This window comes from Salvelinus alpinus, chromosome 2 (assembly GCF_045679555.1).
Source record: "Salvelinus alpinus chromosome 2, SLU_Salpinus.1, whole genome shotgun sequence".
In the NCBI taxonomy this organism is placed as follows: Eukaryota; Metazoa; Chordata; class Actinopteri; order Salmoniformes; family Salmonidae; genus Salvelinus; species Salvelinus alpinus.
In genome coordinates, this window is record NC_092087.1 from 3,533,273 (window position 1) to 3,546,161 (window position 12,889).

Genomic DNA, 12,889 nt, shown 5'->3' on the forward strand with positions numbered 1-12,889 from the left:
CCATTTACCCGCTGCTGCCCAACTTCTCTCTCAATTCATTTGTTTGCTTCATTGGCATGACTTAACAATGTACATATTGTCAAAGTGTACATTGGAAATTAAGTGACTAATTTACAATATTAACATAATTAAAATAATTAATAATCAAGATTGTCAATGGGACAATCGGTGACAACAATAATCAAGGGTCAAAATAACCCTACAATGGACAATAACAATGGCATGTGCAGGTTGGTTGGTCTGTCAGACACTGGCCCTCATTATATAGCAGGCAGCAATGTATTGCGCTGCCAACCCACAGCTCTCTGCGTCCTCCCCCAACAGGACGGGTAGCCTACTCTCATCAGAGAGGTCTTTGAAACCTTGAATAAGGGTTTCAAAGTTGGGGAAACTACACTCTAATTATTATATATTTTTTACATTTTGTCAGGAAATGCAGCTCCGTCTCGGGTTCTGCTGTGGTGCAGTGATTGCACAGTCTTTCCTCTACAGGGAGCCAGGTTTTCCTCTGTCTTCCCTTCTCAATGGCAAGGCTGTGCTCACTGAGCCAGAACTTTGTCAAGGTTTTTCTAAGGTTTTGATCGGTAACCATGCTCAATTAGTTTGCCATGGTGTTTTGTCGATTTAGGGCCAGATAGAACTGCATTTTGCTTTGTGTTTGTGCATGAGTTTCCCATTAGGTAATGTAGTTTTGTTTTGACTGTGTTGTAATTTGTTTTATTCTGATTGATTGGATGTTCTGGTCCTGAGGCTTCAGTGTGTTAGTAGAACAGGTTTGTGAACTCAGCCCCAGGACCAGCTGGATGAGGGGACTCTTTTCTTTGCTCAGCTCTTGGCTTCGCAGGGCTTGGTAATGATATGAGAGGGGGTCACTGTATTTTAGATGTTTCCAAAACTGAATTGCTCTTTTTTAATGTTTTATTATTAGTGGATATTGGCCTAATTCTGCCCTGCATGTATTGTTTGTAGTTTTCCTCTGGACATGTAGGAGAATCTCACAGAACTCTGCATGCAGGGTTTCAATGGTGTGTTTGTCCCATTGGGTGAAATCTTGTTTTGCAAGTGGACCCCACACCTCGCTGCCATAAAGTGCAATTGGTTAAATGACACATTCAATTAGTTTTAGCCACATTTTAATAGGTATTTAAATTTGAATTCATTTTAATGGTGTAGAATGCCCTGCGTGCTTTCTCTCTCAGTTCATTCACTGCCTCATTAAGGTGTCCAGTTGAGCTTATTTTTAAACCTAAGTAATTGTAGTGTGTGCAGTACTCTATATATTTTGTACCAATTGAGAACTTTGGTCTAATTCCCAGAGATCTGGATCTTCTCTGGAAAATCATTATTTTAGTCATTTTGGGGTTTACTGCCAGGGCCCAGGTCTGGCAGTACTGCTCTAGCAGGTCCGGGCTCTGCTGTAGGCCATGTGCTGTGGGTGACAGCAGACACAGGTCATCTGAGAAGAGCCGGCATTTAACCTCTGAATTGTGGAGACTAACACCAGGGGCTGAGGATTCGTCTAGAATCGTGGCCAATTTGTTGATGTAAATATTGAAGAGCGCAGGGCTCAGATTGCAACCCTGGCGAAGGCCCCGCCGCTGGTTAAAGAATTCTGTTTTTTTCTTCCCAATTTTGATGCTGCACGTATTGCCAGTATACATTGATTTAATATGTTTTACCCCCGACACCACTTTATATAACTTTGTAGAACAGTCCTGTATGCTAAATAGAATCAAATGTTTTAAAGCCAGCGTACATTTTGGTCTTATGGTGGTAGACATCAGGGTGTGTAGGGTGGAAATATGATCAGTCGTGCAATGTTTTGGTATGAATCCAATTTGTCTTTGACTCAAGACATTGTGCTTATTAAGAAAGTTTAACTCTTAAATGTATAATACTATAGAAAACCTTCCCCAGGTTACTGTTCAAACAAATGCCTCTGATTGTAATTGCATCTCTCTCTCCCTCTCTCTCTCCCTCACTCACTCACTCACTCTCTCACTCACTCACTCACTCACTCACTCACTTTGTGTTGCCAGTTAATGATGTAAAATAGTCATTTCTAAAAGCTTTTCCATCAAACTTTCCAAGTTAAATGAAAACTGCAGTGTTGGCTTACCGGTCAGAATGATATGATGTGTCTTTTGTTGTGCTAACTCTACTATTACGCAGAACAGAAACACCGCCTCTTTTTTCTTCAATAGTTTGGGGTCATTAGAAATGTCCTTGTTTTTGAAAGAAATGCACTTTTTTTTGGTCCATTAAAATAACATCAAATTGATCAGAAATACAGTGTAGATGTTGTAAATGACTATTGTAGCTGGAAACGGTAGATTTTTTTATGGAATATCTACATAGGCGTTGTCGTGTCTTTACTATGGATTAAATCATATATGACATGCTATTTTATCAAATCAATTCTCTGTAATTAATATTACCTGATTTAAACTAATCATGTAAATGTAATTAACTAGGAAGTCGGGGCACAACGGAAGAATGTTTATAGAGCTGTCGTCTTCCGAATACACTCTAAAAGATCTGGTAATCTTTTACCTCAATAGCAGTCAATTATTATTCGTCACCTTATTCAGTCTCAACTGAGTATCGTAAAATTCTTGGTTTTCTTCACGAACCCTGGCTAACAAGTTGAATCAGCAATACAACATTTGGTTAAATTATTTATTTACTAAATACCTAAATAATCACACACAATTACATATACACAGGATGGATCATACATTTATTACTAATTACTAATTATTATTTCTAAATTTACTTTAACCATATCTACATGTACATACTACCTCAATCAGTCCGACTAACCGGTTTCTGTATGTAGCCTCACTACTTTCATAGCCTCTCTACTGTATATAGCCTCTCTACTGTATATAGCCTCTCTACTGTATATAGCCTCTACTGTATATAGCCTCTCTACTGTATGTAGCCTCGCTGCTGTTATTTTTCACTGTCTTTTTACTGTTGTTTTTTATTTCTTTACTTACCTACCGAGGAGGTAGGCAACCGAGGACAGACAATCTTTACGCCCTTCAGCACTTGGCGGTCCCGTTCTGTGAGCTTGTGCGACCTACCACTTTGTGGCTGAGCCGTTGTTGCTCCTAGACGTTTCCACTTCACAATAACACCTCTTACAGTTGACCGGGGGCAGCTCTAGCAGGGCAGAAACTTTACGAACTGACTTGTTGGATAGGTGGCATCCTATGACAGTGCAACGTTTAAAGTCATTGAGCTCTTCAGTACGGGCCATTCTACTGCCAATGTTTGTCTGTGGAGATTGCATGGCTGTGTGCTCAATTGTATTCACCTGTCAGCAACGGGTGGGGCTGAAATACCCGAATCAACTAATTTGAAGGGGTGTCCACATACTTTTGTATATATAGTGTATCTCAAAGCTGTAGTGAGAAAAGAAAAATAAATCTTCTTCCTGGCAGAGTGTGTTTTTCCTCCAGCGGAAGGTGTCTGACAGAACAGTGTCACCTTGCTCTCTGATGTCATTTATGGTATCCAATTGCTTTGAATTTGAATTAGTACATGGTAGACCCAATGGCATAGAATGGCTGGTACAATTGTGCTTTTGTCTTTCTCTGATACCAACCTCCTCATACAACACTGAAACACACACACACACCTTTTTGAAATGACCCTGTTCCTCTTTCTCCCTCTCTCAGGGATGTGCCCCTTCCTGATTAATCAGGAATTCTTGCTTTTTCTAACATTTATCCTCCATTCATTTCTGAAACGAACCCTGAATCCCAAAATCCTGTTATTGTTGTGCTGATCATATCCCTTTGCTCCTCCAGGCATGGTGTTGGTATGTTTCGAGGGGGACATAGACGGCTACATCAACCTGGTGGCGTACCCGTACGTGGAGAGTGAGGGCCTGGACCACGAGGACCTACCGGAGAGGGACCAACCACGGAGGAAACACTCCCGACGCAGCCTCCACCGCTCCACCTCCGAGATCAAGGAGGAGAGGCTACCGCACGAGAGTGACAGCACTGAGAAGTGAGTAGAGCAGTGGGGATAGGGAATGGTGTCTCGTGTGTGTCTACCAGACAGATAAAAGACGATTGCCCCGCACACCAGAGCAACAGTACTGAGAAATGAGTGAGAAGCCAAGGGGTGGGTATGTATATATGCTTATGTAATAATCAGTAACTCATTATCAAATGAAATGCTTCGTAAACAACAGGTGTAGACTGTTCCCAGAAAAATGAAGTAAGAAAGAGATGATACAAGATAATCCAAGATAATAAAATCCAAGATATAAATACACAATGAGCGATAACTTGAGTATATACAAAGCATTCAGACCCCTTCCCTTTTTCCCACATTTTGTTACTTTACAGCCTTATACTTAAAAATCATACAATGTGATGTGATTTTCTGGATTTTTGTTTTAGATTCAGTGTCTCACAGTTGAAGTGTACCTATGATAAAAATTACAGACCTCTACACGCTTTGTAAGTAGGAAAACCTGCAAAATCGGCAGTGTATCAAATACTTGTTCTCCCCACTGTAGATAAAATGCACATATTTTTGGGCAGTGCGGGCCTTGCCCTTGTGTTAATTTTGTTCTTCTTCTCATTCTGAATATTCAACAACCACCAAAAACACATGCGAGTACTCCAATAGTACAAAATGTCAAATGCCCCACAAGGTTTTCTAACTCGGCCGATCAAAAACTTCAGACTTCCTTAACATTAGAGATTGCGCACTAGCTCTAGTTATTAACAAAGAGACCACGCCTCTCCCACCGCTGTTCTGATCGCTGTTCTTAACTCCAGAAGCTGTTTTCAGTCATAGGAAATGATAAGGGAGACATTATGTACCCAAAAGATTTCAGGTCAGTGTAAAAAATGGCAGAAATGGTAGCTGGTCTTTGGTAGAGTCAGGTATTTCTCTGCCATTTAAATGCTTGAGCGGGACGCCTAAGAGTGTTATCGGGCAGGCTAAGAGTGTTATCGGGCAGCCTAAGAGCGTTATCGGGCAGCCTAAGAGCGTTATCGGGCAGCCTAAGAGTGTTATTGGCTAGTTGACCTGTGGTGCCCTCCGTTGGCTAGTTGACCTATGGTGCCCTAGCTGTGTTTGTTTTGGTGCCCTCCGTTGGCTAGTTGACCTGTGGTGCCCTGGCTGTGGTTGTTTTGGTGCCCTCCGTTGGCTAGTTGACCTGTGGTGCCCTCCGTTGGCTAGTTGACCTGTGGTACCCTCCGTTGGCTAGTTGACCTGTGGTGCCCTGGCTGTGGTTGTTTTGGTGCCCTCCGTTGGCTAGTTGACCTGTGGTGCCCTCCGTTGGCTAGTTGACCTGTGGTGCCCTCCGTTGGCTAGTTGACCTGTGGTGCCCTCCGTTGGCTAGTTGACCTGTGGTGCCCTCCGTTGGCTAGTTGACCTGTGGTGCCCTGGCTGTGGTTGTTTTGGTGCCCTCCGTTGGCTAGTTGACCTGTGGTGCCCTCCGTTGGCTAGTTGACCTGTGGTGCCCTCCGTTGGCTAGTTGACCTGTGGTGCCCTCCGTTGGCTAGTTGACCTGTGGTGCCCTCCGTTGGCTAGTTGACCTGTGGTGCCCTCCGTTGGCTAGTTGACCTGTGGTGCCCTCTGTTGGCTAGTTGACCTGTGGTGCCCTCCGTTGGCTAGTTGACCTGTGGTGCCCTCCGTTGGCTAGTTGACCTGTGGTACCCTGGCTGTGTTTGTTTTGGTGCCCTCCGTTGGCTAGTTGACCTGTGGTGCCCTGGCTGTGTTTGTTTTGGTGCCCTCTGTTGGCTAGTTGACCTGTGGTGCCCTCCGTTGGCTAGTTGACCTGTGGTGCCCTCCGTTGGCTAGTTGACCTGTGGTGCCCTCCGTTGGCTAGTTGACCTGTGGTGCCCTCCGTTGGCTAGTTGACCTGTGGTGCCCTCCGTTGGCTAGTTGACCTGTGGTGCCCTCCGTTGGCTAGTTGACCTGTGGTGCCCTCCGTTGGCTAGTTGACCTGTGGTGCCCTCCGTTGGCTAGTTGACCTGTGGTGCCCTCCGTTGGCTAGTTGACCTGTGGTGCCCTCCGTTGGCTAGTTGACCTGTGGTGCCCTCCGTTGGCTAGTTGACCTGTGGTGCCCTCCGTTGGCTAGTTGACCTGTGGTGCCCTCCGTTGGCTAGTTGACCTGTGGTGCCCTCCGTTGGCTAGTTGACCTGTGGTGCCCTCCGTTGGCTAGTTGACCTGTGGTGCCCTGGGTTAGTTGGTTGACCTTTTAAAACAAGGGTTTCTGGGTAAACCCAGAAGGATTTAGAATGAAGCCTGTTTTGTAATAGTTGACCTAACCCTAACCATGTTCACACACGTATCTGCACTCTTATTGGCTAGAATGGTCCTACCTGATCTCGCCTCTTACCGCCTGCCGTTCATCTTTGAGGACATGTATTTCCATTGTTAGAGCGGTCACTCGACTCTCTTGTCAATATATTGTCCTCCCCGTCCAGTCTCCTGAAGAGTCCTCATCCGGAGCTCCAGATCCACAGTGACTTGTTGTGGTGCTCTAGTTAACCTCTTAGTTAACCTCTTAGTTAACCTCTTAGTTAACCTCTTAGTTAACCTGTTTGTTAACCTGTTTGTTAACCTGTTAGTTAACCTCTTAGTTAACTTGTTTGTTAACCTCTTAGTTAACCTCTTAGTTAACTTGTTTGTTAAACTCTTAGTTAACCTCTTAGTTAACCTGTTTGTTAACCTCTTAGTTAACCTCTTAGTTAACCTCTTAGTTAACCTCTTAGTTAACCTGTTTGTTAACCTGTTTGTTAACCTCTTAGTTAACCTGTTTGTTAACCTGTTTGTTAACCTGTTAGTTAACCTCTTAGTTAACTTGTTTGTTAACCTCTTAGTTAACCTCTTTGTTAACCTCTTAGTTAACCTCTTAGTTAACCTCTTAGTTAACCTCTTAGTTAACCTCTTAGTTAACCTGTTTGTTAACTGTTTGTTAACCTGTGCCCTCTCTCTGCTGTTAACCCTGTTGTTCCTGTGTCCTCTCCTTCCAGTCTCCAGGAACTGAAGAGTCCTCGTCTAGAGCTCCAGATCTACAGTGATATTCCCTTCCAGATGCTGGATAATAACAGCGGCCTGGGCTCAGAGAAGATCAGCCACAACCCCTGGAGTCTCCGCTGTCACAGGCAGCAGCTCAGCCGCATGAGATCAGAGTCCAAGGACAGGAAGCTCTACAGTATCCCTTTTCTCACGTCGTTTTAACCATCACGATAAGACAGAGTCAGGGAGTACTGCTGGAAGCAGAGTCACAGACTAGGAAAGTCCTATTGGGTGAATGTGAATAACAGGATACACTATCAATCGTTGATCAACCAATTGAACTTCATGAGGAGGAGTCTGGGACTGACTGAGTCTCAACCAATGAGGGAATACATTAGTCTTCCATGTACACAGCCAGATAAATAGAACCGGTCTAAAAGGTAAATTAACAGAGGGGAAGGTACTAACACGGGACTTGACCAGGTTAAGTTAAACACGATCCATGAGGAGGAGTCTGGGACTGACCGACTGTTTTCCTCATTGATTAGTTATTTCAGTTCTCTATTCACACGTACTCTAACCAGATGTAGAGGGATAAACCAGAGGGAAGGTCACCGGATCAACATTAACACGGTCTTCATTAACCCCCAGAAAGACATTGGTCAAGGTTAGTGTCATCACATTAACAACAGAGATCTTAACAACAGAGATCTTAACAACAGAGATCCCCGGAACGCCCTCATGCTCTGACCTGTCAGAATAGCCTGTGGGGAAAAGAGGTCACGTTCCCGCCCCAAATGGAACCCTATTCCCGTGTATAGTGCACTACTTCAGGTCTCTGGTCAAAAAAAGTAGTGCCCTAATATAGGTCATAGGGTGTCAAAGTAGTGCCCTATATAGGTCATAGGGTGTCAAAGTAGTGCCCTATATAGGTCATAGGGTGTCAAAGTAGTGCCCTATATAGGTCATAGGGTGTCAAAGTAGTGCCCTATATAGGTCATAGGGTGTCAAAGTAGTGCCCTATATAGGTCATAGGGGGTCATTTGGGATGCAACATAGACTGTTTAGCCGAAATGTGACTCGTTTCAGGAACCAAGGCGTATGTCGCACATCACTACTTCCCCGGAGAGGCGTTTGAACGTAAACATGATCAAAATGTGCTTTTTGGCAGAATTGCTTTCTGGAACAATGTGAACGTTCATGTGCCTTAATAACAAACTTGTAATCCATCTGAAAATACGAATAAAATGGTTAAATTACGAGCCTAGTTGGTTTAGCCACGGGACAAAGTCAGCAACCTTCCCCTCTAGCCATCATTGGCTGAGATAATGGATGGGCTGGACATGCCGGGAGATGAGTTTGGATTGGTCTGCCGTGTAGGATGCTTCTGTCTGTAACGTGAGCTGTTCAGTATGTGTTGACAGTCCTTTCTAACCGCGCCATCGAGAACTACAAAAGTTTAGCTACTTTTCTCAACAACATTGATGCCCTGAAGTTAGCAGTTGGAAAAAGTGATGGGCTACTTTCTGTACACGCCACGGTCAGTGTGAACCGGAGTGACACAACACTGACCAAACAAGACAGTATTTATTTTACCTTTATTTAACTAGGCAAGTCAGTTAAGAACAAATTCTTATTTACAATGACGGCCTAGGAACAGTGGGTTAACTGCCTTGTTCAGGGGCAGACCGACAGATTTTGACCTTGTCAGCTCGGGGATTTGATCTTGCAACCTTTCGGTGACTAGTCCAACGCTCTAAACACTTGGCTACCTGCCACCCCAAAGTTAAATGGTTCCATTTTCATTGCAAGTTAAAGTGTACTGTTTGCTAGCTAGTGAACGTTAGCTTGCTGGCTCGCTAGCTAATATTAGGTGAATGATCTGTGTAGTAATATTATTAGAATCAGAAATCCACTTGCATTGCTAGTTATAACCTAACTTTAACTTTGACACTACTGTCAACGTAGTGCCAGGTTCTCCCCTTTACTGTCAAAGTAGTGCCAGGTTCTCCCCTTTACTGTCAAAGTAGTGTCAGGTTCTCTCCCTACTGTCAAAGTAGTGTCAGGTTCTCTCCTTTACTGTCAAAGTAGTGTCAGGTTCTCCCCTTTACTGTCAAAGTAGTGTCAGGTTCTCTCCTTTACTGTCAAAGTAGTGTCAGGTTCTCCCCTTTACTGTCAAAGTAGTGCCAGGTTCTCCCCTTTACTGTCAAAGTAGTGCCAGGTTCTCCCCTTTACTGTCAAAGTAGTGCCAGGTTCTCTCCTTTACTGTCAAAGTAGTGCCAGGTTCTCCCCTTTACTGTCAAAGTAGTGCCAGGTTCTCCCCTTTACTGTCAAAGTAGTGCCAGGTTCTCTCCTTTACTGTCAAAGTAGTGCCAGGTTCTCTCCTTTACTGTCAAAGTAGTGCCAGGTTCTCCCCTTTACTGTCAAAGTAGTGCCAGGTTCTCTCCTTTACTGTCAAAGTAGTGTCAGGTTCTCTCCTTTACTGTCAAAGTAGTGTCAGCTTCTCCCCTTTACTGTCAAAGTAGTGCCAGGTTCTCCCCTTTACTGTCAAAGTAGTGCCAGGTTCTCTCCTTTACTGTCAAAGTAGTGTCAGGTTCTCTCCTTTACTGTCAAAGTAGTGCCAGGTTCTCTCCTTTACTGTCAAAGTAGTGTCAGGTTCTCTCCTTTACTGTCAAAGTAGTGCCAGGTTCTCCCCTTTACTGTCAACGTAGTGCCATGTTCTCCCCTTTACTGTCAACGTAGTGTCAGGTTCTCCCCTTTACTGTCAAAGTAGTGCCAGGTTCTCTCCTTTACTGTCAAAGTAGTGCCAGGTTCTCTCCTTTACTGTCAACGTAGTGCCATGTTCTCCCCTTTACTGTCAACGTAGTGTCAGGTTCTCCCCTTTACTGTCAAAGTAGTGCCAGGTTCTCTCCTTTACTGTCAAAGTAGTGTCAGGTTCTCCCCTTTACTGTCAAAGTAGTGCCAGGTTCTCCCCTTTACTGTCAACGTAGTGTCAGGTTCTCTCCTTTACTGTCAAAGTAGTGCCAGGTTCTCCCCTTTACTGTCAAAGTAGTGCCAGGTTCTCTCCTTTACTGTCAAAGTAGTGCCAGGTTCTCCCCTTTACTGTCAACGTAGTGTCAGGTTCTCCCCTTTACTGTCAAAGTAGTGCCAGGTTCTCCCCTTTACTGTCAAAGTAGTGCCAGGTTCTCCCCTTTACTGTCAAAGTAGTGCCAGGTTCTCCCCTTTACTGTCAAAGTAGTGCCAGGTTCTCCCCTTTACTGTCAAAGTAGTGCCAGGTTCTCCCCTTTACTGTCAAAGTAGTGCCAGGTTCTCCCCTTTACTGTCAAAGTAGTGCCAGGTTCTCTCCTTTACTGTCAAAGTAGTGCCAGGTTCTCCCCTTTACTGTCAACGTAGTGCCAGGTTCTCTCCTTTACTGTCAAAGTAGTGCCAGGTTCTCCCCTTTACTGTCAAAGTAGTGCCAGGTTCTCTCCTTTACTGTCAACGTAGTGCCAGGTTCTCTCCTTTACTGTCAAAGTAGTGCCAGGTTCTCTCCTTTACTGTCAAAGTAGTGTCAGGTTCTCCCCTTTACTGTCAAAGTAGTGTCAGGTTCTCCCCTTTACTGTCAAAGTAGTGCCAGGTTCTCCCCTTTACTGTCAAAGTAGTGTCAGGTTTTCCCCTTTACTGTCAAAGTAGTGCCAGGTTCTCCCCTTTACTGTCAAAGTAGTGCCAGGTTCTCTCCCTACTGTCAAAGTAGTGCCAGGTTCTCTCCCTTACTGTCAACGTAGTGCCATGTTCTCCCCTTTACTGTCAACGTAGTGCCAGGTTCTCCCCTTTACTGTCAAAGTAGTGCCAGGTTCTCTCCCTACTGTCAAAGTAGTGCCATGTTCTCCCCTTTACTGTCAAAGTAGTGCCAGGTTCTCCCCTTTACTGTCAAAGTAGTGTCAGGTTCTCCCCTTTACTGTCAAAGTAGTGTCAGGTTCTCTCCTTTACTGTCAACGTAGTGTCAGGTTCTCCCCTTTACTGTCAAAGTAGTGCCAGGTTCTCCCCTTTACTGTCAAAGTAGTGCCAGGTTCTCCCCTTTACTGTCAAAGTAGTGCCAGGTTCTCCCCTTTACTGTCAAAGTTGTGCCAGCTTCTCCCCTTTACTGTCAAAGTAGTGCCAGGTTCTCCCCTTTACTGTCAAAGTAGTGCCAGGTTCTCCCCTTTACTGTCAAAGTAGTGCCAGGTTCTCTCCTTTACTGTCAAAGTAGTGCCAGGTTCTCCCCTTTACTGTCAAAGTAGTGCCAGGTTCTCTCCTTTACTGTCAAAGTAGTGCCAGGTTCTCCCCTTTACTGTCAAAGTAGTGTCAGGTTCTCTCCTTTACTGTCAACGTAGTGCCAGGTTCTCCCCTTTACTGTCAAAGTAGTGCCAGGTTCTCCCCTTTACTGTCAAAGTAGTGCCAGGTTCTCCCCTTTACTGTCAAAGTAGTGCCAGGTTCTCCCCTTTACTGTCAAAGTAGTGCCAGGTTCTCTCCTTTACTGTCAAAGTAGTGCCAGGTTCTCTCCTTTACTGTCAATGTAGTGTCAGGTTCTCCCCTTTACTGTCAAAGTAGTGCCAGGTTCTCTCCTTTACTGTCAAAGTAGTGCCAGGTTCTCTCCTTTACTGTCAAAGTAGTGCCAGGTTCTCCCCTTTACTGTCAAAGTAGTGCCAGGTTCTCTCCCTACTGTCAAAGTAGTGCCAGGTTCTCTCCTTTACTGTCAAAGTAGTGCCAGGTTCTCTCCTTTACTGTCAAAGTAGTGCCAGGTTCTCCCCTTTACTGTCAACGTAGTGCCAGGTTCTCTCCTTTACTGTCAAAGTAGTGCCAGGTTCTCCCCTTTACTGTCAAAGTAGTGCCAGGTTCTCCCATTTACTGTCAAAGTAGTGCCAGGTTCTCCCCTTTACTGTCAAAGTAGTGCCAGGTTCTCCCCTTTACTGTCAACGTAGTGCCAGGTTCTCCCCTTTACTGTCAAAGTAGTGCCAGGTTCTCCCCTTTACTGTCAAAGTAGTGCCAGGTTCTCTCCTTTACTGTCAAAGTAGTGTCAGGTTCTCTCCTTTACTGTCAACGTAGTGCCAGGTTCTCCCCTTTACTGTCAAAGTAGTGCCAGGTTCTCCCCTTTACTGTCAAAGTAGTGCCAGGTTCTCTCCTTTACTGTCAAAGTCGTGTCAGGTTCTCTCCTTTACTGTCAACGTAGTGCCAGGTTCTCTCCTTTACTGTCAAAGTAGTGCCATGTTCTCTCCTTTACTGTCAAAGTAGTGCCAGGTTCTCCCCTTTACTGTCAAAGTAGTGCCAGGTTCTCTCCTTTACTGTCAAAGTAGTGTCAGGTTCTCCCCTTTACTGTCAAAGTAGTGTCAGGTTCTCCCCTTTACTGTCAACGTAGTGCCAGGTTCTCTCCTTTACTGTCAAAGTAGTGTCAGGTTCTCCCCTTTACTGTCAAAGTAGTGTCAGGTTCTCTCCTTTACTGTCAAAGTAGTGTCAGGTTCTCCCCTTTACTGTCAAAGTAGTGTCAGGTTCTCTCCTTTACTGTCAAAGTAGTGTCAGGTTCTCCCCTTTACTGTCAAAGTAGTGTCAGGTTCTCTCCTTTACTGTCAAAGTAGTGTCAGGTTCTCCCCTTTACTGTCAAAGTAGTGCCAGGTTCTCCCCTTTACTGTCAAAGTAGTGCCAGGTTCTCCCCTTTACTGTCAAAGTAGTGTCAGGTTCTCCCCTTTACTGTCAAAGTAGTGTCAGGTTCTCTCCTTTACTGTCAAAGTAGTGTCAGGTTCTCCCCTTTACTGTCAAAGTAGTGCCAGGTTCTCCCCTTTACTGTCAAAGTAGTTCCAGGTTCTCCCCTTTACTGTCAAAGTAGTGCCAGGTTCTCCCCTTTACTGTCAACGTAGTGCCAGGTTCTCCCCTTTAC

At 44.8% G+C, this 12,889-nt stretch overlaps 1 protein-coding gene across 2 annotated transcripts in view; it reads left to right on the forward strand.

The window, feature by feature from the left end:
- The window catches only part of LOC139553023 (inositol hexakisphosphate kinase 1-like), a 198,914-nt gene that overhangs the window by 168,646 nt on the left and 17,379 nt on the right, over positions 1–12,889 (forward strand). For both annotated transcript variants that reach the window (XM_071365020.1, XM_071365025.1), the window contains exons 3-4: positions 3,819–4,023; positions 7,014–7,195. In XM_071365020.1, coding sequence (XP_071221121.1) covers positions 3,819–4,023; positions 7,014–7,195 — 387 coding nt within the window. The remainder of the gene's footprint in view (positions 1–3,818; positions 4,024–7,013; positions 7,196–12,889) is intronic.